The following is a 27,599-nucleotide window of genomic DNA, read 5'->3' as shown; positions in this document are numbered from 1 at the left end:
AGTGTTCTGCCTATGTTTTCCTCTAAGAGTTTGATGGTGTCTGGCCTTACATTTAGGTCTTTAATCCATTTTGAGTTTATTTTTGTGTATGGTGTTAGGGAATCTTCTAATTTCATTCTTTTCCATGTAGCTGTCCAGTTTTCCCAGCACCACTTATTGAAGAGGCTGTGATTTCTCCATTGTATATTCTTGCCTCCTTTATCAAAAGTAAGGTGGCCATATGTGTATGGGTTTATGTCTGGGCTTTCTATCTTGTTCCATTGATCTATATTTCTGTTTTGTGCCAGTACCAAACTGTCTTGATTACTGTAACTTTGTAATATAGTCTGAAATCAGGGAGCCTGATTCCTCCAGCTCCGTTTTTCTTTCTCAAGATTGCTTTGGCTATTGGGGGTCTTTTGTGTTTCCATACGAATTGTGAAATTTTTTGTTCTAGTTCTGTGAAAAATGCCAGTGGTAGTTTGATAGGGATTGCATTGAATCTGTAGATTGCTTTGGGTAGTAGAGTCATTTTCACAATGTTGATTCTTCCAATCCAAGAACATGGTATATCTCTCCATCTATTTGTATCATCTTTAATTTCTTTCATGAGTGTCTTATAATTTTCTGCATACAGGTCTTTTGTCTCCTTAGGTAGGTTTATTCCTAGATATTTTATTCTTTTTGTTGCAATGGTAAATGGGAGTGTTTTCTTAATTTCACTTTCAGATTTTTCATCATTAGTGTATAGGAATGCCAGAGATTTCTGTGCATTAATTTTGTATCCTGCTACTTTACCAAATTCATTGATTAGCTCTAGTAGTTTTCTGGTAGCATCTTTAGGATTCTCTATGTATAGTGTCATGTCATCTGCAAACAGTGACAGCTTTACTTCTTCTTTTCTGATTTGGATTCCTTTTATTTCTTTTTTTTTCTCTGATTGCTGTGGCGAAAACTTCCAAAACTCTGTTGAATAATAGTGGTGAGAGTGGGCAACCTTGTCTTGTTCCTGATCTTAGTGAAAATGGTTTCAGTTTTTCACCATTGAGGACAATGTTGGCTGTGGGTTCGTCATATATGGCCTTTATTATGTTGAGGAAAGTTCCCTCTATGCCTACTTTCTGCAGGGTTTTTATCATAAATGGGTGTTGAATTTTGTCAGAAGCTTTCTCTGCATCTATTGAGATGATCATATGGTTTTTCTCCTTCAATTTGTTAATATGGTGTATCACGTTGATTGATTTGCATATATTGAAGAATCCTTGCATTCCTGGGATAAACCCCACTTGATCATAGTGTATGATCCTTTTAATGTGCTGTTGGATTCTGTTTGCTAGTATTTTGTTGAGGATTTTTGCATCTATGTTCATCAGTGATATTCGCCTGTAGTTTTCTTTCTTTGTGATATCTTTGTCTGGTTTTGGTATCAGGGTGATGGTGGCCTCGTAGAATGAGTTTGGGAGTGTTCCTCCCTCTGCAATATTTTGGAAGAGTTTGAGAAGTATAGGTGTTAGCTCTTCTCTAAATGTTTGATAGAATTCACCTGTAAAGCCATCTGGTCCTTGGGTTTTGTTTGTTGGAAGATTTTTAATCACAGTTTCAATTTCATTACTTGTGATTGGTCTGTTCATATTTTCTATTTCTTCCTGGTTCAGTCTCAGAAGGTTGTGCATTTCTAAGAATTTGTCCATTTCTTCCAGGTTGTCCATTTTATTGGCATAGAGTTGCTTGTAGTAATCTCTCATGATCCTTTGTATTTCTGCAGTGTCAGTTGTTACTTCTCCTTTTTCATTTCTAATTCTATTGATTTGAGTCTTCTCCCTTTTTTTCTTGATGAGTCTGGCTACTGGTTTATCAATTTTGTTCATCTTCTCAAAGAACCAGCTTTTAGTTTGATTGATCTTTGCTATTGTTTCCTTCATTTCTTTTTCATTTATTTCTGATCTGATCTTTATGATTTCTTTCCTTCTGCTAACTTTGGGGTTTTTTTTGTTCTTCTTTCTCTCATTGCTTTAGGTGTAAGGTTAGGTTGTTTATTTGAGATATTTCTTGTTTCTTAAAGTAGGATTGTATTGCTATAAACTTCCCTCTTAGAACTGCTTTTGCTATGGCCCATAGGTTTTGGGTCATTGTGTTTTCATTGTCATTTGTTTCTAGGTATTTTTATTCTGTCATTTCTATCGATTTCCCTAGTAGTTAAAATCTCAAAGATATCTTAGTCACAATATTAAAATTGCTGGAAGTAGCTAGAAGCCCTAGATCCTCAGAAAGGACTGCTAGTGCTATTTTCACACACACACACACACACACACACACTTCATTAAAGTAGGTAAGAATTCAAAACCCACCTTTTAACTTTTTCCTAGCACATCTGCACTCCACAATCCCCTTAACTTTGTTAGATATTAGTCAGTGTGTGGTTATCAACAAAACCTTTTGTGTGAATTGTCAAATTAGCATTCAACAGGCCCTAAACACAAGACTTTTGAGATCCCTACAGATGTTAGTCGTCTTTTAATAATGAAGTATGTTATTTCAACAGATGTAGATATTTGGAATACAACTGATAGCTAATAGTTATACCTGCATTTTTGCACATAAACATATATATTGTAAAATAATGTTATAAGGATTTTGGAGAATTAGAGGTAGCAGTGTGAAGGAAAAATAAAAGATTTTAATACTCAGAGGAATGTTAATGATCAGCATCCCTTCTAATACCATTCAAAAGAGTACATTTTTGTCCATTCATATGTTCCAGGTAATGTTGCAATTGATAGAGCATTCAATCACTTGCTCAAAATGTACTAACCTTGAAAATTACACTGCTGATTGCTAATTTTTCAGAAATTTGAAGAAAAAACAAAGCATTCCATACAAGTATTTTAAATCAGTGCTGGCATGCATAATAGACATTTCAAGTCTGCCTATCCACCGTTTTGTGGAAAGTTTAGTTACAGTAAAGAGTTGGGCTTGATAATGTTATACAGAGTTCCTTTAACAAAAGAAATAGAGACATTCTTCAAAGGATTAACATTTTATGAGTCAGGATGGAGGACTAGGACTTCCATTCAAATAAATATATAGGGGAAAAATCCTATGGATAGAATACACAGCTGGTGAAAAACATAATATTCCCACATACATTTCATGTCTTTTTGACATGTGTATCTTCACTGTATACAGACTTATATACATACAGACTTTCCCACAGAAACATGCCACATACGTAGAAATGGAATGTGTATTTTACAAATAATTCCTTCACAGACAATCCAGGCAATAAATACTAAGTGAAGTGATAAAACTATCTTTTTCTGTGGCTCACTCAATTATGCAACATTAATCTAAATCTTTTTTTCTAATAGATTATTTTGAAGGTACTTTCAAGTCACAGAATGACCAAGAATGAATGCTGTTATAGTTCTCCCAATAACATTTTATTGTGTCACATTTTCAGGGGTTTATGATTACCTGTCATGAGGAAAGTTTGGAAAGACTACTTTTCTGCTGTAAGGCTCATAGGTGGAGACTTCAAACAGGAACTAAATCCAAATAACTAAGTAGTTGTCATAGCATGAACAAAAATGGCATATTTTCATCACCCTAGGAAGTCAGAGAGTATAAACCTCATCTTTTCTTTTTTCTTCCTGGTGCATCATGTAAGTATTGGTAACCTTTGATTCCAGAGGATGATACCAAAAAATGAAAAGAAAAAACAGAATAAAAAGTTTTAGTTGTAATTTACAAAATTCCAGCTGGGAAAATTGTATAAAAATCTTAAAAAAATTGGAATCGTAATGTCTTCAGAAAGAAAAGGGCTTAAAGATATTCAGACATTACATCATTATTTTTCTTAAGTTTGCCTGAGAAATATTTAGGGGCAGGTATTTTAATGTGGTCTAACAGGGACAAAGAAAGACATAGAACAAATTTTGGCAAGGCATAAGTTCCATCATAAATCAGCTGTAGCATTAAATATGGTATTCAGAACAAAACCTATGCTTTCTGAATCTTCCTTAACTCTACAGTTAATCTAGATATATTTGAAAATAATATGGTATTATGTTGCTTAAATATAAGAAGAATGTTTTTAATGTAACTTTACCAAAATCTCAGCAGATCTCATCAGCAAATAGAATATATACTTTAAAAGCTGTTTTACTGGATAAGTTAGAGTAGAAGTATATTTAAAACATTTTTATTTTGATTTTCCTCATTCTCCCCTACATAATTAAAATAACCTAACGCGTGTAAAGACAAAACAATAATGAAGCCGAGAAGACTGTATTTGGTAACCCCTCAAGGCAATATTTGATAAAAGTTGACACAATTTCTAATCCCCTACCCTAGAGAAATTCCCAAAGTGAAAAAGATGGCCTACTTGAGGTCCAGTGTTTTTGTCAAGTTGTTTGGGAAGAACAAGGCACACCTGCCTAAAGTACATCAACTTCTTAAAATGTAGAAGCTCTGGACTGGGAAGGCATAGAGTTGATGAAAGCTAAAATATATTCAAATTCTCCCAGAAACTTTGGAGTAACTTAAAAAAAAAAAAAAAAAAAAGCTATGAAAATCTAATGGGAATTGAGAACATTTGAGTCTAATTAAGAGAGACTATTTTTTGTAGCCTTGGATATGCTGATCCAACCATAGGAAGAATCCTGCATAAGGAAAATGTTGCATGGGAAAGAGTGTTGATAGATAGGTCTTGAGTTGGAAGTATGAGGTCACTGGTTTATATGCTGAGGAGAAAACCTGGACATATTCCATGAAAAACAGCTGCTTTAGTAAAATGTAATGTCTTACACACAAATGGAATTAAACTAGCTACTGTCATTTTAAGGATTCCACAACTCTCCAAGAGAGGTGGATGTTTGGACTCAAGCCTTTCAGATTTGCTGCTTCAGCACAAAAGTATAATTTTCCTTGAAATAAATCAATAACAGAAAAAAATACATTTCAGTCAGAGTATATACTTTATGACTTGAATTATTTACATTTGTTGAGACATGATTTATGGCCCAGGATAGAGGCTATCTTGTGTTTCATGTTTACTTGAAATGAATGTATATTGTATTCTTGTTTGGTGGAGGGTTCTACAAATGTCAACCTGGTCAAAATGGTTGATAATGTCGTTTAAGTTTTCTGTATCATTGCTGAGATATATATATATATATATATATTCTATCAATTATTTGAAAAGGATTGTTGATATCTCTGAATATAAAAATATTTCTTTGTGTAGTTCTGTCAATTTTTGCTTTGAGTATTTTGAATCCCTCTTATTAGGTGAATAAACATTTTCTATTATTATTATGTCCACTTATTTTTTAAAAAGTGTAGGTTTTTTTCCCCTGCCAGCTCTGTAGAATTTCAGAGATGCCCCAGGATCATATCTGACTTCCACTGGGAAGTGTCTTCCCAACTATGGGAGTAGGGGTGTTGGGCTTGATTCCACCATTCTCTGAATCTCAGCACACCCCACCCACGCTCACCCTACCCCTCCTTTTTTAAATACCACTCTTATTGTTTTAATATTTTTACAGGGATATGTTATCATTTTAACAAAAAATAATGTTTAAAAACAAAAACATTACTCCTCCCCCCCAGTTTCAGATCCTTAAAAGTTTTGTTTCCTATAGCGAAGATAGTTACTGACTGCTGCGCCACACACCACAGGTCTGCAAGCCTGTAGTTGCCCAGCCTCCAGACCGAAGAAGAAACCCAGAGACAGTGACAGAGACATCAATTTATTGCACAGGGGATCTTAAGCAAAAGAAGTCCTAGAGCGACACTCCACCGTTTACAGAAGAGGGCAGGCAGGACGTGTCTACAATCTTCTCTACCAGGGGGAGCAGGCTACCATTTACAGGGGAAATTGACATCAGGTTGGCTCATCAGTTACCAGGGAAACCAGGAGCTGGGGCGCGTCCCTCACAGCCCCTCAGGTTAACGAGCATCACAAGGGCTGATGTTTCCCTTTAATAAACTAGCAGGTGGAGCTGTTCTGGCCTAAAGGGCAAGGGGCAGGCACGTTCATGTGAGTAGGGTGCAGATGAAGCAGGAACTGGTCCAGAGTGGATGTACAAAGAGCAAGAGAACAGTCATCTTGAGTGGCTGACCGTACACCAACCCCCTGGGATTGGGTGGACGCCAGCTGGGTCCTTTCCTTGTGCCACTCACGCCAATTGAAGGAGACCAGGTTCGGCAGAGCAGAAATTTTATTTGTTGATCAAGGTATGGGAAGGGAGAAAGACCCCTTCTACGAAGGGGATGGAGGCGGGAAACTTTTAAGGGGTGGGTATGCCATCAGAATTGCGGAAAGGGGTGGAGACTTTCAGAAATAGCTGGAGCATGTTTAGTCCTTTGCACATGGCAGGCACTAATTGTGCCTAGCAAAGCGCAGGTCCCCCATTTGAGCGGAGGTCTCAGCGTGGTAAGGAGGCAAAGGAAACTTTCCAATCCTTTGGGTCTTGTCTGCGCAGGCGCGGCCCTAGTGGTCAGACTGGAACCGGCTCAGGGCGGTTGACTTTCGCCATCTTGGCCCTGTCTGGTTGCGGCGGTTTCTGCGGTTTGGCTTCTGTGGCGTCTGCCTTAGTTTCTGTTAAATTGGCACAGCTGTGGGCAAAGGCTGACGGATTGTGGTGTGGGGAAAAGAAAGCAGGTTAGTCTCTGTACTGGCGTGGGTCTCTTTCTGGGGACGAGAGGACCCCGTCAGAGAGCCCCAGGCAATTTACTGGTAGATAATTCAGCCTCCGCAGCTGGACCCAGGTGGGGCCCCATGCGCTGTCATGCTGCAGCCATGGCTCCGGGGCCTGGCCTGGTGGAGATCCCTGACTCACAGGACCGGCGAAGCCACTGCACAGGGCGCGCGGAAGGGAAACGGGTAGGTTGCCCTGGGGCCCGGCTGTGGAGATGCCAGGTTGGGCATACAGTAGGTGCTCACAAAGTGCCTAGGGATTTGGAAGCTTCGCCCTGAGCAAGCGTCACTGGAGGTTTTGTACAGCAAATCCTCGTGCCAGGAGCAACACTCTATTTAAAGAGCATTTCAGGGAAGCCAGCTAGCACCCCCGTAGTTAGGATTAGGGGTCCCAGAATTTGGTCTGTGTGTGAAGCGGCCGAGAGCAGGAGCTCGGTGGCAAGTACCACCCATATGTGAGTTTTAGGCCTGACCGGACCCCTGCCTGCCTTTGAGAGCGGGCACTGCCCGCTTAGCTTGGGGGCCTGGCTATCAGCTCATGCTGCCCACGACGCTCACTTCCCCACCTGCCTGGCAGGAGGATTCTGAATGCAGTGATCAATTAGCCGTGTCTGCCGTGGGTGCAGGAGGGAGGAATGGCTACCTATGTGCCCAGAATTTGTCGTCACTCATCTAAATGCCTGGTCAAGGCCCCCCCAGGGCTTCTGCTCGCACAGGAAAGCGTCACAAGACAGCGATGTCAGCTGATGGCTACACGCCGGCCTGTGGCTACAGCCCTGTGGATGGCCGTGAGGACCCAGCTGGCCTCAATACACGAGAGCAGCTACCCTCACCCACTGGGCCACCTCCGGGAAGGTTCCCCACCCCCCACCAGGACATATGGGCGCCTTTTCTACCCTAAGGCCGATTATATACATCAGAGAATTGACATATATATATATATATATATATATATATATATATATATATATATATAGGCCTGATATATATTACAATACATACAATGTTTATACAAAATATACCATTTTACAAAAAAATGAGTTGGCCGAAATATACAGATATGATATATTTTAAAACCAAGAAACAAGAACCAAAAAATGGTCTCTTGAAACAAAGTGACTTTGTTTTATTTTTCAGTTCTAGACATATGATTTAAATTCTGGGAAATCATCCAAATTTTTTATTCAGATAATGGCTATTAATCAGTGTTAGCTGAATTCGATATTAAATATTTGTTAAGTATGTGTCTCACTAATTTTATGGCCTTTCTCAGTGTTCTATTTAAGTAGATCCTTTTTTAAAAATTTGGAAATGTATATTTTTTTAAAAGTTAAAATTATACTAAGGAATCTACCGAAAACGTGGGGTATTGTTATTACAATACTGTTACCCTCCAATAATTAAAGGAATTGAAGACAACACTAGTGCACAAAGAAAGGAATTGGTCTGTACTCAGTTTTCAGAATAATTAGCCTAGGTAGATAATGTCTATGATTTCAAGATAATTCCCACCAAACTTTTTCCCAAATATTTTAACATCCCATTATTTATTCATGTATATTTTTAATAATCAATTTCTGCCATTAATATGATAGCATCTCCCTGAATAGTCCTTGAAAAAGAATGCTTTTATATTAAAAGGAAACAAAAGACTCAGTGTCATACAAGGTAGGTAGGTAAACATTGGGTTTAATAGTTTCCTTAAGCAAATTTCCTTACCTCCAAAAGTCTTCAATGTCTTAATTTGAAGTATAATATAATGATACATGTAGTATTCTCTCAAACTCGTTTTCTCATGGAATCCTTTATTCCCTGAAGCATCAAAAGAAACTGTTGTTTTATGGAAATATACCAGTATAGCATCATTCATTCATCCGCATGTATGTTTGCTTTCATTAGGCAAAGAGACAGGATCAGCAGTTCTTTTTTTTTTTTTTTTTTTTTTAATTTATTTATTTTTATTTATTTTTGGGTGTGTTGGGTCTTCGTTTCTGTGCGAGGGCTTTCTCTAGTTGCGGCAAGCGGGGGCCACTCTTCATCGCGGTGCGCGGGCCTCGCACTATCGCGGCCTCTCTTGTTGCGGAGCACAGGCTCCAGACGCGCAGGCTCAGTAGTTGTGGCTCACGGGCCTAGTTGCTCCGTGGCATGTGGGATCTTCCCAGACCAGGGCTCGAACCCGTGTCCCCTGCATTGGCAGGCAGATTCTCAACCACTGCGCCACCAGGGAAGCCCCAGCAGTTCTTAATGTATAGATAATGTCAAGTAAATGTCACAGAAAATATTTTTTAACTTTTGTCTGGGATACTTGAGATTTTATACCCACATGCTTTTCCTGTTTAGTTTTCTGTTTACTAATCATAGGAAATATAGTAGAAGGTAGAAACAAAATAAAAGACTTTATGATTAAAATTAAATTTCACTACGGTATTATTTTGAACCTCAACTAGAGTATTGAAAGGAAGTTCATGATAGAATTAATTAATTAACAAAAAAATACATTTAAGAAAAGATTGGCCACAAAAACAGTATAAGGCCAAGTATAAGAATCCATTTAAGCAGAGATTAAAACATGCACCTTTTTATTTTTTATGGTCTTTCTTTTGGGAAGAAAATAGGCATTTTTTTAATCCCCATTTTGTCCTCACATGAGTATAAGTTAAGAGTTCTAAGGTCGATGATAACTCCGCTGCAATGTATATTAAATCAATGTGTGTACTTTTTCTGAATGTTACAAGTCAACTACTGATAGTTCAAACGCTCTCTCTTTCTTTGATGTCTGCAAGGATGATAGCCAACTGTACGGATGTGGATGATGTGCCTTTCCTGATAGATCCTCTTTTGACTTAAAGTCTGTTGATTGCTCCTTTTGCAATAAGAGCATTTTCAACTACCTGAATCAAGACTTTCGTAATATCACTTACTGGTTCTTGACAGCTAATGAAGTGTCAAAGCAGGGCTGATAAACTCCAGAGCCTATCAAGAGGGCTGAGTGTAGCATTTTTTAGATTCTGATTTACTAAATGAGGTGGAAGTCATTATGTTCATCAAACAAACTCAACTATGAACTTTTAAACTAATTTCTTGATTTTTTTAAGGAGAAGTAATTTCTTCTTGTTGAGTACTTAGAAATGGTAAAGCAACAGTTATATTGGGAAAAGCTAGAAAATCTTTCTCAATTTTGTAATTATACTAGTTTCTACCACTTTCTGAGTTTTATCAGTAGTGGCATTTAGCCTAATAAGAAACAAATGCCTGTTTTAAATAACACCCTTACAAGATAAATATAAAATTAAAATAAATTTTAAAAATCTTGGAAATCTGTTAAAAATGCATTGCTGCTTAGGGACCCAGCCAAATACATAACCTCAACTTTTAAAGCAAGTTTTGTGAGGTGGAAGTACATAAGTTGCTATTTTCATAACAATTGATTAATTTGAATAGAAAGTTAAAATATGTGTCTTTGAAGAAATAAACATGTTCCAATTTTAAGTATATAAAATTACTTTCTATTATTTAATCCAAAGTTTAGTAATAACAATATTGTTATAAAGACACGGTCAACAAAGCTAATCTATTAACTATTGAAATGCAAAGTAAACAAGTATCAGGAAAATGAAAGTATTAAGATATCAGTGACCTTAGATAATGTTAAAGGACTCTAGTTGCTCCCATTGAACTACTCCCGAGGGTTTTATTAGGACTGAATAGCACTAACACACACTTTCTCTCCCTGCAGGTCTAAAGGCAAATTTTACCCGTTATTCTCTGCATTCAGGCTAATGGGAGTGTCTCATTTTGAGTGTGTATTGTGGCCAGCAGGGATTAAAGGGAGATCATGTTTCGCTCTAAACAAGATTTATTACTTATCATTCTAACATTGTTATTAGTGCTTTGTTTTGGTTTTTCTTTTGCTGTTTTTTTAAGAGGAAAACCACATTTCTTGATGAAGTATAGAAGGAAGTTTAAAAAGAACTTAAGTTGGTTTTTTTTTTTTTTTTGGCTACTCTTGATAAAGAGGTAAATCTGGTTCTGAATTAGATATTTGTCTTGTGGGGATAAACGTCTGTGTGTCCTGTATTGGTCTAGAGAATCTTTAGTGTCTGCTGTCCTGTCCAGCCCAGAGATGTGCTTGATTTAATGGGCCCTGGGAGAGCAAGGATTTTCCACAAACAAGCTGGATTTTTAGCTTCATCCTAGGGAATCACTTAGTTGTCCTTTGGGCTCTTAAACCAAACCTGGCTCACATTATATTTAATTTCAATCCCAGAACAGTTCTAAACATGACCCAATCTTGGAACATATTTACAGTAGAATGTTTTTGGAAAAGAGAATAGAATAATTGTCTCATTTTCTGTATAAGGTAAAATTCTTAAATTATTTTGTTTCTATACAAAATTAATTTTAGAAGTAGTACTATCAGATAACTTTACAAAAAAATTATTTTGGCAGAGCAGAATATAGGAAAACTTAATTTTTCCCAAATTATCTACATAATAATCCTATTTACCCCCTTTTCATTTGTGTATGTAGAAAAATTATAAAATGTCAATGAATTGTTATGAACTAATTTCATTAGGGCATCTGACTTCCATTGCTTAATTAGTTCTGAAATGTGTTCACTTCAAAATTAAGTACATCATTAGGGGAAAAATACTTGTGGAGTTCCATCATAAATAGGATATTATTGTCACTAAGATTAGAATGTCCCCAGAACACATTGTGTGGTTTCATCTAGAGACTCTTTGAGTTCATTGGTTTTCAACACCATCCTCTCTCATCTCCCTCCTATATCTCTGCAGGGAAATCTGATTCAAACAAAATCCTTTTATAAGTAAGCCTGAAGCTTTCATGATCAAAATGTATTCATTCTAATTATAGAGGTGGGACATGCCAAGTGAATGCCCTCCCTCCACCCATCCCCTAAAAAAGACAATTAAAAAAACATCTCAGGTGAACAACTTCTATTTTTCAACCGACAAACTTAAATTGCATTTGTTTGTGACACTCAGATACTATGTAGTTTAGAGAATGAAGAGACTAGGAGTAGTAAGGGCAGCAGGATAAATTACGAGTTATCTAACCCATATGCACTATTATACATGATAAACATATCCATTTTATCCACCTAATCGGAAATCCATCTATTCATTCATTCAGTAAACATATAGTAAACACCTTTGTCAGCCAAATCTGGGGTTTAGGTAATTCCTACCCCCAGCCACACACAGCTGCCTCTTGGATTTGGTTACTTGATTTATCCTTGGGAATAGTCACATCATCTCCTGGACTTCCTTGTGACCTTCTCTCTCCCTCCCAACTCTAAGAATTAAATAGATTCTTGTCTCAGTTACAAAGGGACACCCACAAACACTGAATTACATATGTTCTCTAGTAAGTTCACGCTTGGACATATCAGTTTTTGTCAGTGAGTAAGCAAAACTTTTTTTGCTCCCATAAATGTGTTTTTGGCTTGGAAATAATGGAAAAATACTGATTAAGTACTCAATTTATTTCTTCAATAAAAGATCATTTGCTCAACATTAAGGCAATTCAAATAAATCATTCTTAAGCAGTTTTTAAAAAATTCTTATAGTGGGCATATGCAACAGATAATGGGTGACTAAGTGGTTTATAATTATTTAATTCTCCATATGTGAATATTTTACACAGTTTTGTTACTGGAGAAATGAAATACTCAATTTGTAAGTATCAGAATAACTTTGCTTTCTTTTAGTCATGTGGGGAAATGCTAGTTATTTGAAGAACACACTGAAACATATGCTGTGGTGTAGGTAAATGAAAGGACCAAGACTGCCTGAAAAATCAAACTTTGAATTACATTAATCAGATAAGCGTCCTTTTTTTATTCTTCGCTAATGATACAATGCTTACCACTCATAGGCATTTAATGCACACTTGCTGGTGAACTGATTGATGATGGAAACCTGCCTGTAAAGGAGCCTTACAAATAAGACAAAAGACAGACTCTAGAAACAAATTTTAATCCTAGATCACTAGCCCATCACTCAAAGCACCAAATTAAACTGATTTGAATTGTAAAAGGAGTATCTACATTTCAATTCTAAATTTTTACTGACTAATCATCTTGCACAGAAATGAGTGATCAGTTATAATATATGTTTGTATTAATAATTTTTGTCCACATTGAAACGTTTAGTTGATTTATGTAATAATGACATTTAAACTTTCATTGTTATTCTTCCAAGAAGTAAAAATTAACATTATGCATTAGTTACTTTGTAAATCGTTTCCAACTTTTTTTTTTTTTTTTTTTTTTTTGACTATATGCTTGTGCCCTAAACTTACTGCAATCAGCGATCAGGCAGCAAAAATGAGGAGAAAAAATTAAAGTCACAATTTTTTAGAAATTTATTTAGAAAGAGCATTGAACTGAGAACTAGGAGACCTGAATTTAAACCTGGCCTCTGCAACTGTTAATGGTAGAGTCACTCATGCTCTTTTGCAAATGGAGACAATCAGACTACAATCTAAAGATCCTTCTAAAAAAAAAAAAATAAATAAATAAATAAAGATCCTTCTAGATCTCAAATTCAATAATTATCTAGTTAATCATTTCCTCTACAGATAATTAGACCCATATGCCACTGTGCTAACTTTATATCTAAAAGAACTAAACACATAGTCTAATGCCCATGCAGATAAATGGCATGCAATTAATGCATTTGTGTGTGTAATGGTCAAAGTGTGTGGGGCATCAGAGGAGGGAGTAATGCCTACTAATTCTCAAGGCTTTCATAGGAGAGATGGCTTCTAACTGTACCTTGAAGCATGAAAACATGGAAAATAAGCTAGAAGCAAGAGGGGGAAGGCTAGATTTAGAGAAGAGTAAACTGGCCATTTCTGATGGAATTGTGGGAACTTATAGAAATAGGCATAGAACAATGTAGCAGAGGAAGATTAGGGACTGTGACTTTTATTAGGGAGACTGAGCGAAGGTGATAGTGGTGGGTGTAGGTGCTTTTTTTAAAAATAAAAACATTACGTTTTTGAAATTGGCTCTGGTCAATTTTTATAATAATGCCTTGAACAATATGTTAAAATTGAGAGGAAGATAGGGGACCAGTTAAACTATTGCTATAAACTATAGCAGTAAACTCTTGCAATAATTTCTGTGTTTAATGTTACTAAACAAAACTCTGAAAAACTTTATTCATATGATTATTATATATAAAATGACTATAGCAGTGCTTAGCACATAGAATTTTTAAAAATAGCAATTTTATAGCCACATTGTAAATAATTTAGGGTTTAGATGGCATAATTTTATTGGTTATTTGAATGTAATATATAATTAGAAAATCTAGTCTATAATCTGACATATAATACATATCACAACATTTACTTATTCCTAGATGCTATTACATTTACTTTTTCTGAGTTTTTGCTGCATTTTCTTTAAAAAGGTGTTTCAAATACTATTTATTGAGACACTTGCTTCTATGTGCCAAGACTGGGTATATACCAGGAAAAGGTTCTAGGACTAGGAATACAAATACAGGTTAAAGCAGCATATTTTAACTCTAGAAAGGGAGCCAAAAAGATAAAGCGGTGATTAACCTACATTATTACATGGTACTGTTTCACAAAGGAAGGCATGATATACTCTCCCTTAGAAGGCTGGAGAATTCACAGGAGGGGCTTAACCTGGATCCTGAAATCTGAGTAGGTTCACATGGTAAGCGAACACGGAAACCATTGGGAGGAGATAGACCACATTCTAAGCTGTGGTAAGTATAGATAGCAGGCCATTGAGGTAACTGGAAACAATTCTACCCATACATGTGTGTGTGTGTAAATATATGTATTTATAAATCGTTATATATAGGTACATACACACGTACACACAGTCTACTGGTGAACGAGCCCAAAAACGTGTGGAAAATACAAAGGGCTCAAATGATACGTTGGAAATTTCTAGGCAGGTTTTAAAGAGGCAAGTGATGTAATATCTGTGCTTTTAAGTTTGATCCATTCCTTGTTTGAATGAATATATTACTAAGAAGTTGTTATTGCTGTAGTTTCTTGAATGGGTGGGTGGTCTGTATCCTTAAACCTTGCAAGTTTCAGAATGTCTGATATTGCCTCTCTTTCTTGCTGGGTATAAACTTACTGAGTCACATATGTTTTCCATTGGGTATTTGCACAGATTCCTTTTTTGTTTTCTGGCAAATAATCTTGCTTTCAATAAGGATGAAGCCCACCTGATAACTTTCCTTCAATAGGTGACTGGGTTTTTATTCATGGATCCCAAATATATTCTTCCTTTATTTAGGAAGTTCCATAACTGATCCTCTGTAAGATTAGATTTTCCTGGAAGATGGTGATATTTCAGTCTGCAGATATGTTTATTTTTAGGTTTTATTTCCTATCTTTTGTTATCTTCCCAATCAATTTCATCTCTTTCAATGAAAATTTGATTTTGTTATTACTTAGTTTGGAACTTTGGCAACAAGACTCAATCCTCTCTTTTCTATGTCAATTCCTCTTTCCTATGCTTTTCAATTGTGTTTTGGTCAACTTTTTATCTTCTTCTGACAGTGAGAGAGTGAGCTGGAGGAGTTCACTCTCTCACTGTTGGAGTGTACAATTGTTGTTTTGACTTGAAAACAAGCTTCAAATTTTTTAATATATTCTAGGAAAATATATTCTTTATTCTTTCATATTTTGGTGATTGGTGTGTGTCTTGTGAAACTCCATCAAAGACACTGTGGAGTAGTCTGGTGTTCACACCTTCTACTCCTGCCTTCACTGTAGTTTACCTACAGTGATTTCCTTTAGTAGGATAATGCACACACAATAAATATTGAGCATGTGTGTGTCATTAGAACAGTACTTGGCATATAAGTGTTTGTTATGATGTTGCTGCTGCTTTTGTACTTTAGCTGTACTTCTGCTTTTTATGGACATTTTCCAGTAATTTTATAGCCATATAGACTCCTACAGCTTGTTTATGTAGTAAAGCATTTATGGATGGAAGGTTTGTGATTTGTTACATTTTAGTTACTAATTACGTCATGCCTGGGACATTTGTTTTGTAGAAAGGTTATTCTGGTGGCAGTGCATAACATGGCTTGTTGGTATAAACCTAGAAAGGAAGTTCTGTTAGAAGATAATTAGAATAATCAAGGGAAGAAATTATAAGGAATTGAACTGTGACAGTGGCAGTGAGGATATAAGCAAAAGCAAGTTACAGGAGAAATTATAGTGTTGAACAAAACTGAAGTGATGGAATGGGTCTCTGGATGATGAAGAGGCTCTGGTTTGTACAATTCTTTGGATGAGTGATACTTGCAACTAATTTTAAAATGTACAGAAAAGTGTTGATGTAAATGGAAAAAAGAAAAGGGAGTGAGTTCTGATCAATTCCTGCAGACTCTGAGATATTTGTGCAATATGTAAATAGAGGTTACTAGTAGCCTTTGTTTGGCTTTTGGGGGGAAAATCTGTCTTTGAAGACATACGTATGAGACATGTCAAAATACTGCTAGTGACGAAAGCCATAGTTGTGCATAAGATTATACACAGAGTTATTATTGTATAAAAAGACCAAGTACAGAGAAAATAAAATAATATAAATATTTAAGAAACTCTTAACTAAGGTGAATTATGTGATAGTGAGAGGTAACCAAACTTCTCAACAATCAGTTCTTAGCGTTCTCCAAAGTATATTCTTATATTTCTCGCTTTTCCTTTTCAATGATCATTTCTTAGTATTCTCAAAAATTCTACCTTCTTAGAGGTAGTGCAGAGGAGGACAGAGCCTGGCCTCTGGTGTCAGGAATTAGAATCTTGCTCTACATCTCACAAGCTTTATGACCTAGGATATTCCCAATATCTATCTGAGTCAATTTCTTCATGAGAAAAAATGGAAATGAAAATTTCCACCTCAAACTGTTGTTGTGGGCCTTACATAAATATACTAATAAATCATTCAGTTTTTTTGGCACATAGTAGTCACTGAAAACTTATTTCCTTTGTATTTTCTCTTGTCTACTGGTTTTTCTTCATGTCCTCTTACACTTCCGTGTAAGAAGGTTAAAAAACTAGTCCTTGATGAACAAAATTAAGTCAGAAAAATAAGGTGAATTTTCCCACAGTATAACTTTATTAATCTCTAAAAATTATTCTTTATATGTGGTTTTTTGGTCCTTTGTAAACTTTTTGCTGATTAAATAAAATTCCTTCTCCTCTTTGTATGAAATGATAATGATAGTAAATAGCACTTGTTTTGTTGTTTTGGTTTTATAGTGCAACCTTTCCTTTCAGCCCTTATTTTGTTTTTGGAAATTTAAATAATAATCTAGGAAGTGATGAAATACAGAATCTCAAAATTTTGGGACCTTGATGAACTTTCCAATATTTACAAATATCTAGATGTGATGATCATTTAGTCAAAATATTTTGATATCATATAGACCCAAACTTTGACTACTTTAAATAGGATCTTTGTTCTATGATACGGACAAAGTTCTAGTCATGGAAAAAGGACATAAGCCTAAAGCCATCAATGAATACAGGCAATTCATTAGAGTCCAGCAACTGGTGGGGTCTTATTACCTTTCATGCTATAAAACTTAGAGAAGGGAGGGTATTGAAGGGAGGGAGAAAGGAAGGAGGAGAGAAATAGAAATAGAAATGTCATGGAAGTCAGAAATATAGAGAACAGGATGGCTATTGTTTGGATTTGAGGTCAAGTGTACAGCAGTTCTCTATCCAACTATAAAAAAGTCTAGTTCTGGGCGGTCTTGCATTCTAGAAAGCAGTATTCACTTTATTGCCTTTTTGAAATCTGATTTGATCATTGTAATGTAATCATCTGTATAAATCTGTGCTTATTCTAAAGATAATCAGGATACCACAGGAACTATACAACTTTCTTATGTAGAGCTGAATCTACATATGTGATTTTGATGTAAATTTTGTTACCTTTTTTCTTTTCGTATATTAAATATACAAGAAGAGCATTAACTTATAAAATAATTTTTCAGTATCTTAAATAATGTACTGATAGTGACTGCTAACAATGTCCTTTCTTTTTTCTTTATTCAAATAGAGCTACATTAGAGATCCTGATGAATTCAGGGGGAAAAGGCAAATCTGAAAATTTATAAATAAATAAGTATAATGAAAATGACAATTGACTCATTAGAAAAAAATCATGGTTCTTCTCCCATGATTATTTGATAGGATATTCTGATTAAAGAACAGATCAATTAAAATTTCTTTTCTCCTTTTGCTGCATGATACTAGATTTAAAAAATCTATCAAATGGACTTTATTTGTGTCTTGAACTTCATAACATTCATAAGATTTTTTAGTATTACATCACAAGAGAATGCAATCTATTTATAATTGAAAACAACGCTGCTTGAAATTATATGAATTGATTTTCCCTTCCAGAACATCTATACACTTATGCTTACTGTCTGCATTGTCTTATAGCCTGTCATAATAATAATGATGATAATAGGTAGCATTTATTGAACACAAACTATTTGCTTGGCCTTGTGACCACTTTATCTTTCATTTTGTCATTAAGCAAATTATAGGAACACTAAATCATTTGATGAATCTGGAATAAACAAAATGTCTGCTTAATTATCTTTCAAATTTAAGAATACATAGTTCATTAAGAGTGCTTGTCTGAAATGACACTTTTGATTACAGTCCTACATTTACTTTTCTCTATGGTTGACACGGCATGTAGAGGTTGAAGTAATGTCTCAACAAGGGAAAGCCTGAATTGCACCCAAAAATAATTAGTGCCTTTGTATGCTTTAGTCTACTAGGATTCACCAAAGTCAAGCTGATTCTATAGAAATTTAGGTTTTTCTAAAATAACATTTGTTGTTGTTTGACTAAATGTGAACATAGGCAAGATGTAAGGAAGTAGTGGAGTATTAAACATCTCATATTACTGAATATTAATTTTAGTTCCAATACCAATTTGTGTAATGGTAAGAGTTACATAACAGAAGCTGAAAAGAAACACCTAAAATTCTTTGACTCTAAAGGAGTAAAGTCAAAGTTGAAGTTATTTAATATCAGTTGCAGCTGAACATGTCTACATATAGGGAAAATAAAATCATACATTTAAGTTAAAAATCATAAAGGAAAACAGAATATTTAAAAATGTGAAATCTAGACTTTGAGAAAAAAATCTCTGATTTTAACCTAGGTTTTTTCACCCTGAAAAGTGGTGAGATAATCTAAGCAATCCAGAATTTGCCCTGGCTCACTGCCAAGAAGGTCTCAAAAAGACTCCTCTCGCAGTTACAAAGCAATGTGTAAAGTCCCTGATACAGAGGAACATCTAAAGAAATTGCAGCAAAAGGAATGATGAGGCAAAATTAAGTACATTTGAAAGGAATGTAGAACAGCTGCTAACCTGTACTCCAGGAAAAATTGCCTTTTTGTTTAATGAAATGATCCAGCAGTAACATTTTTTAAAGTGTAGTTTGTTTCTAGAGTGATTTCACACATAAATGACTAAAGACTTTCTCTAAGTTGTCAGTGCCTAGGAACCAATAATTCTCCCTGAACTCAAGTGTAACATATTTTTCAATTGTATGAATATTTTCATTGTTTAAAATTGTGATATAGAAAGTCATTATTTTTGCTATTTAAAGTTCAGCATACAGAAATTGGCAAACAAAAAAGAATACTGTTCTTAATATGAGCATTACATTTAATATTAATATAAATCAAGGAGCATAGTGCTCTTCTTATTTATCCCTTCACCATACAAAATTACTGATGTTAACAAGTCAGCACACTTGGTAAGATAGTAGAAAAGTACTTTTTTCATTCAGCTCCATCTGGACCCTAATTTCCTACTTGTAGTCAAGAAGATCAAACATATTAATATTTAAGCTTTACTTATACAAACAGGTAATCTTTAACTGTTTACTGTGTAAACTATTGCAGTAATTTTTTATGAATTATCTAATTTCACCTTCATAATAACTCTTGGGAGATTTATTATTAACCCCATCTTCCAGAACTCGAGACCCAGGTAGTGTAAGGAACTCATGCTAGTTTACACACCTTGTATGTACTGAGGTGGTGCTTGTGTTTTCACCTATAACCGTGACTCCGTGTTCTATGGCTGTAGTAGTTGTCTTCCTGTAACTTCTTCCACGTTATGCTTAGAGCTCTCATACATGGTTTCTATGCATTTCAAATTAAAATCAATCCTTGTGTCTCTTAAATGACCCTCCCAATGATTAATATCTTTATGTAATTTTCTTGGTTTAGACTCAGCTGGCTTTTCAAATTTTTTTAGTTTGCCTAGCTACCTATAGTTTAGTCTCTCTGGTATTAGGGTAGAATTATAGAGTTTAGAATTGGAAAGAAGAGTGAAGGTTATCTAGTCTATTTGGTAAACAGATCTCTTTATACAGCCATTCAGTCAATGCATGAATATATCCAGCGATACAGCCCCGGTCTCTGGTAATAGCCCTTTGCATCCTCACACAGCTCAGAGTGCCTGAAATATCAGTCTTACATTGACTCTCTGTAGCATTGATCCTTTACAATCATTTCGTGAGAGGAATGACATTTACATTCAGATATCATGTGGTGGATTCTCTGTTCTTTCTCTCTGGAGACTTAACAGCTCTCATTTATTTCTGATATGACTTGCGTGAATGAAACTCCCTTGATCTATTTCTTCCTTCCCTCCTTCCTTCTATTCTTCCTTCCTTCCTTTTTTTTTTTTTTTTTTTTTTTTTTTTGGTCAGAGGTAGAGGATAAGATAAGACAAGCCCAGTATTGTACCGTTTCTCATGAAGAAATTAGAAAAGCATCTTTTAACAATTTATTAACAATTAATTCTTGTAATTTTGTGTGTAAGATGGATAGGTAGGTAGGTAGATAGATAGATAGACAGGCAAGCATTCAATTTAATATTTATGACCTGGTAATATGGAAAAGAAACCATGTGAGTTGTGGATGATGAGCTATTAACTATATATCTCCTTACGTGAGGGAATGTTAATTCTGGTAGATAAGTCATTTATAGGAATGATTGTAGTAATTGACAGTGTGATGCGGATTATGAGTAATTCACGCAAAATATTACAAAGAAATTAATTCTATGAGAATTCTTAGGGATTGCATTTGAACTAGCTTGGAAGAGTGATACTGTTTTCTCTAGGTGGCATATAGTTGTAGGTGTCAGGAGCAATGGCAGGAAAGGCTAATAAGTGGATGACCACAGAGAATGTTTTCCTGGAGGGTTGTGGACGTGAGAAAGAGTACTGAGGTGGGGTCTAAACGCAGATGGTGTTGATCTGACCTTTAAGGCTAATTTAAGGAGTTTGAACTTTATTCTCTATTAAAATAATATTTTTGATAAGATGGAAAAGGCAATAAGAGAAATAAAGCAGGCAACTTATCAAATGGCTAATGTCTTGGGATAGGACTGGGACATTGAAGCAGAAAGGTCTTCCATTTCGTCTTCCTCTCCTTGGAAGGCACATTCTGCATTTTATGGAGGCTGATGAAAAGGTTCTACTATGTGTGCACGGTAAAAATCTGAATCATTGATTCAGGACACATTTCTGGAGGCTCCTCAACATTTCTATCCCATGAGAGATGGGTTGTGGTGGTATATATATATATATGTGTGTGTATATATATATATATATATGTATATATATATATATATATATATGTATATATATATATATATATATATATATATATATATATGTATATATATATATATATATATATATATATATATATATATATATATATATAAAAACCTAACTTCAATTGAAGCAGATAAAGAAAACCTCTTTGGTGATGATCAACACTTAACTCTCTAGTGCAAAGGTGGACTTACTGTTATTTCTATCTGAAGATGTTTTTCTCACTTAAGGTGTAGGTCTAAAAAAGTTCAATATTTGCCTGTTCACAGCAAAAGCAAATTGGAAATCAATAGCAAACTGAAAAATTGGGGTCATATAGTAAAATTAATTTAATTCAGTGTTTTTATAAAAGCCTAACTCAGTTTATCTATTGTATATGTCAGCTACAAAATATTACAAAGTATTTAGATGGTGGAGTTAATGATTTAATGGTCAAAAAGACGTAAATAAAAAGAGGCCTCAAACAACCTAGGAGGTTAAACAGTGTTTTCCCCACACTACCTCTGCTCTGTTGGCCCCTATGCTTATCCTTCTAGCAATGACTTGGAGCAAATGAAACCACTTAAACAAGTCTTAGTAAAGTTAAAGACATTTTGTATACAAAGTGACCATTCTAATCTATTACTACGTGCAGAGATTGCACCAGCCCAATTGTTTGGACAAGTTATTTCTCTCCTTTCTTCTGTAGGAGTGTGTGGTCTTGAGTATGAAATCAGCAAACTAATGGGAGTATAACTCCCACTTCAATGAAATGTAAAGAAGTCCTGTATATTTTTTAGTTCCACAAAGAATAACCTCTGATTGGTAACTACAGCAGGCAGTAGCCACATTACCATGTACCAATAGTCTGTGCTCATTTAGGACCTCACATTAACACCCAATGTCTTGCTTTGTTACCTTGCAGAAATGTTGGAATCCAACAATGTGATCACTTTCAATGGCTTGGCCAACAGCTCCAGTTATCATACCTTCCTTTTGGATGAGGAACGGAGTAGGCTGTATGTTGGAGCAAAGGATCACATATTTTCATTCAACCTGGTTAATATCAAGGATTTTCAAAAGGTATCTTTATTCTAATATATGTACTATAATTCTTTCGAAACAATTCAAGTTATATAGAATTTTCTAGCTATTTAACAGTGTGACAACTGAAAAAAATTGTTTAAATTATCTTTTCAGACACAAATAAAAATAATGCACTGATCTGACTATCACAAATCAATGGATGCAGTAAACCGTCAAAATTATCAGGGAGGAAACTGTAGTATTTTCAGTGATCATTATAAGAAATACTAACTTTAGCTTATTCTTCCACAGATTTATCATTTTTCCTGCATAAAATTAAATACCTAAAGCATTATAGAAATATATCATAATTGATTTCATATACTAGGTATATATATTTATATATAATTTACATCTCTCTCTGTATTGCCAGCACATGCAGAGTTCATCAGTCATCATATACATGCCTCATCTGAATGTCGCCTGCGTTTGGAAAGTTTATTAGAACACAGGCACTCTCATTCATTTACATATTGTCTATATCTGCTTTCATTCTACAGTGGCAGAGCTGAGTAATTGTGATAGAAATCATCTGGATCACAAAGTCTAAAATATTCACTATCTGGCCTTTTAAACAAAAAAGTTGGCCAAACACTGATCACAAAGATCAGTTTTCAGTGTCAGGTTTTTGCAAACATGGACATTTAGACACTAACCTTCTATCAGTATTTTTAATATACTTTATTGTGTTTCTGGCTTATTTAATTAATAAGCTATACAGTTTGGAAAATAAACATGGGTTGACAGATTAGTGGAAATTGTGCTACTGAGTCTATATGCTGTATTGTAAGTCAAGCATTTTTTTTCAGTCGGTACTTCCTGTCAGTTCTCTGAGGAACAAAGATCTTTATGCAACAGCTTTCCCAAGAGTGGTAATATAACATGCTTTTTAGGGTGTATACACTTTATTGTATACATATATATATATATATATATATATATATATATATATATATATGTATATGTTAGTTTTGCTGCTGCTTAACACTCAGGGTTTTAAAGTCGTGTGCCTCAACTTCTTATAAACTGTAACATATTGGACAGTTATTTTTAAAAAGTAACAGAATTGTAAAAAGCTTTTTTTCTGGTTGGAGAATGTTGTTTTGGGATAAAGTGAAGATTTAATTTCAGGGCTGATTCGTATCTCTAATAGAGTATACCGCTAAACCTAAGACTTTTACTTTTCTTCTATTACCCAAACATTAAAATTCTGACTATATATTAAGAGATTTGATTCATAACATATAGTCAAATAAAATGGCAGTGCCCTTAATGATATATTTTGGAATTAAGATATAACATTTAAAAATCACCTTGGATATTTCTTTTTTGATTTTTCAATATATTAGATTTTGAAGCCTTCTCAGATTAACAATATCCCTAAGGTTATCTATTATCTAAGAAAACTGGTTATCTGTTGTTTTTTCTGAAATGATAAAAATATTTATCTTAGCATCTTTTGTAAAGGTCAAAAAGTAAGCAAGTTTTTGTTGTTTTAGTGAAAGACAACCATCCTTTATAAAATGAATGAAAAATGTAAGATGATTAGGAAGACTACATATTTTAATAACAGGAGGTTATATCAGTACAAATTTTCAGTGTTTATAGAATTTTCATCATTTTATGAAGAAATCCATATATGTGAATATATGTATATACTTATTATATCTATGTATCTATGTATATATCTATGTATCTATAAATAGAAAATATTTGAGCACATCTCACCTCAGAATATATGTTTAATGTATTCAACATTTTTTCTGAATAAATATTCTTAATTTGGTTTATATATTCAATTGGCTCTAAAATTGAAAAGAACTAAATTGTCATATAAACAACCTACTATTTTATAGGTAAGAAAAATCCTAGAGACATTTGTATGCCCAGGATGCATCACTTGTAATAAACATATACTGAAATAATGGGTTAAATAAAAGTTAGGTGACTTGCCCAATGTCATAGTGTTCTTCTTATAGGCTCTTGATTCAAAACATTATTCTAATAATAGAAGACATATTTCTAAATTTTAAAGCATTCGTTTCAACATATTATTTAATTTTAATTATATCACACTGTTTATAAGGGTAAATACAATTTACTTAAGGATTATATCTCTTTGTCTATATTGTCTATTAATGCTCTTTTTACCCTATGTGTAATGTTAATCAACAACTTTTTCCTAAGCATCTACTACTGTGATAAACTCTATAGGGGGCACTAGGGTATGTCATCAATAATTCTTGAGGAACTTACAAGATAATACTAAAGATGTATGAGCATAAAGGTAAATACTAGGCCACTCCCTGTTAGAGACAAAAACACAGTCTCAGGTTTTAACGGACCATGAAAAGATTCTTGGCCTTGGTAAAGGGCTCAGTCTCCTTAAGGCATAAATGCTTATTCGATAATGAGTAAGAGGAGCTACCATGGGTAGATGTATAGAAGCATAAAGAAGGGAAAGTCTAAAATAGATCATGAAGCACTCTGAATATTAGGGTAAGAAATTTAGGTACTGTTAACTGAGAAGTTTTTGAGCAAGAAGAAAAAATATCAACAGGTTAACAAATCTAACCAAAAGGTAGGAATTATTCTTCATGGAAATAGATGCTATTGGAAGGACAATTTATGTATTTGTTCCATTGACTTATAGTTATTCTTATTAAATTGCTTTCCAAAAGAGCACTTTCTACACGAGAATTTATTTTACTCATGCCAGATCTTTAAGCTAATTTTTTTTTACCCTGATCTTTAACAAGTTGAGAGTATACACCCCTCTAAATATGAGAGAATTTAGCGTGACTATTAGCAAAATTACTTTTTATTAATATATGTCATAAGAGAGAAATCGCAAAATGAGGCCCATGTTGTGTCAATGCTGATAATCAAGAGCTAGGAGACTACGAGAAAACAACCTGCCCTTTTCAATTTAAAAAGTTATCTGTTTTAATAATCTGTGATTTTTCACAATCTAGCTGGAAAGCTGAATATGACAGTCAATAAATCTTAGCTCTTCTATATATTATTTTTGTGTCCCAGAGAAAATTTATATTTGATCCTCCTCCTGTGTATGTTTTACTTTACATACACAGATACACATGAAAAGAAAAGTACCTGAAAAGGAAAAGAATACATAAATTAAGAGCTTCAAATGGTAAAAATAAATACATGTCCAAAAATTTTTAGGGCTTTTTATTGTGACATGGACCTGAAATGCACTTGCCATGTCATCATAGGTTATTTCAATATGTCCTAAATTCTTGTTTATAAATGTGTTATATTTTGCTTTTTAATTCCCTAGATTGACTATCACAGCCTTTGCCCAAGTTTATGACCATTTATACTGAATTATCTAGAGGTTCCCAAATGAATGATAATCAGTCATTTTGAGACTAAAAGCTTTCTAGCAGACATGGATGATTAACTGCCATCATCTCTGGATTTTTCTTTTACATATGACTTTTTTTTTTTTCCTGAAATTAACTAATGTTACCAGAAAAGAAAGATGAATAAAAAAAAATTAAAATTGCTCTACCGCAGTACAGATAGGAGTCATGGGAATTGCTCAGGGGACTGGAAAATTTTATATTAAAATTTAGATGAGGGTATTTGAATTAATATTATTGAGGGAAATGCATCTACAATCCTCTAAGCCATGAGTCATGCCTTGATTTATCTACCACTGTCACTTGATTTATCTACCACTGTCACTGTATTCAAACAATACAGGAACCTTTGGAAAGATGAAGACCAAATATTAGGGATGAAAATACAGTTATTACACAGTCTGAGTTTTGCCTTCAGTGGGGAAGGTGATTTTTTTTTTTTATAGCTATCTATTTGCTTCTTCATTTCCTCCTTAATCTCCTGAAATTATGTAGTGCTACTCTTACCTATTTTCCCTGTCCAAAAAAAAAAAAAAAAATTCCTTTCTAAAATGGGTTTTTCTAACCCTATCAGTTGCTCATTCTAGCATGTCATGCTGAGATTTGAATTACAGAAATGGATCCAGAGCACCTGATGTTAAAATTTCAAAATCACTATTTTATTATAAAGACCAATTCATTTAGAAGACTGCAAGCCACATTCTATGCTTATTTCTATCTCTCTTCACTAGATTCTCATGTGGTCTCAAGATGATCTCCCTTTCCCAACCTGCCTTACAATTCTTTCCATTGCACACTGCTTAAATCTACTGACTACATAAATTTCTGTGTTGCTCAACTTTCATTTATACAGCAAAGCCTAATGGGTAGACAGAGAGTGGAAGATGTTAAGTTCATGCCAATTAACTGTTGCCACTGCAAAGTCTAAACTAAGAGGTTCCTGCCACATAATGCTTTATGGAACTTTCTTTATCTCAGTTGCTCCACTTGTTCTAACAGACTATAACGTTGGGTCTCTTAGAAAACTTAATTGGCAGAAAATAATGTTTCTTCTCTGCCCTTAGATTGTGTGGCCAGTGTCTTACACCAGAAGGGATGAATGCAAGTGGGCTGGAAAAGATATCCTGGTAAGTATCAGTCTACTAAGTTATTTTAGTAATTGCATAAGGAATTTATTACTCTATCATAATTTTTGTTCAGTGTTATATTAAATACCATTCTTTGCTTCTGGACTTAGAAACAAATTAATGATATTTGATTTTGAATATTGACATTTTTATGTAAAGTATTGAAAATCTTATGTAAAGCAAGTGGGTAGAAAATGACAATACACCTGAATAAAGCAAACATGTGTTCCTTTTGATGATTTATACACACAAAAGGTAATTAACAAAGTGCATTTTTAGCATATATACTTACACTCAATAAGTCAACTTATTTGTGCAGATTTGTTTTCACGTTAATTCCTTTTGAGTTCCTTTTGAATGAATTGAAATTTTTCTTCTTCTGAGTCATCATTAAATTCCCCTCCTTCTTTCCATTTCATTCTATTCCTTTTCTTTCTTTTTCTTTCTCCTTCTTTCCTTCTTACATTTCTTCTTTTTTCTCCTTCCTCCCTTAGAACTTCTCTCTTCCCTTCCCTCCTTCTTTCTCACATTTCATGCACTCATTCCTTAAATAAATATGGATTGAGAAATGACTATGCAACAGACATTGTCCTGGGTACTACGGACAAAAGATGAGTGAATGGTAAGCAGTCCCTACAATGGT

The 27,599-nt window shown here is 34.5% G+C and overlaps 1 protein-coding gene across 4 annotated transcripts in view; it reads left to right on the top strand.

Annotated features, from left to right (window-relative positions):
• The window catches only part of SEMA3A (semaphorin 3A), a 502,916-nt gene that overhangs the window by 308,316 nt on the left and 167,001 nt on the right, over positions 1-27,599 (top strand). For all 4 annotated transcript variants that reach the window (XM_082398309.1, XM_082398310.1, XM_082398307.1 and 1 more), the window contains 2 exons: positions 22,283-22,440; positions 26,894-26,956. In XM_082398309.1, coding sequence (XP_082254435.1) covers positions 22,283-22,440; positions 26,894-26,956 — 221 coding nt within the window. The remainder of the gene's footprint in view (positions 1-22,282; positions 22,441-26,893; positions 26,957-27,599) is intronic.

This window comes from Balaenoptera borealis (genome assembly GCF_965194805.1).
Source record: "Balaenoptera borealis genome assembly, chromosome: 7".
Lineage (NCBI taxonomy): Eukaryota > Metazoa > Chordata > Mammalia > Artiodactyla > Balaenopteridae > Balaenoptera > Balaenoptera borealis.
This window is presented reverse-complemented; position numbering and strand designations above follow the sequence as displayed.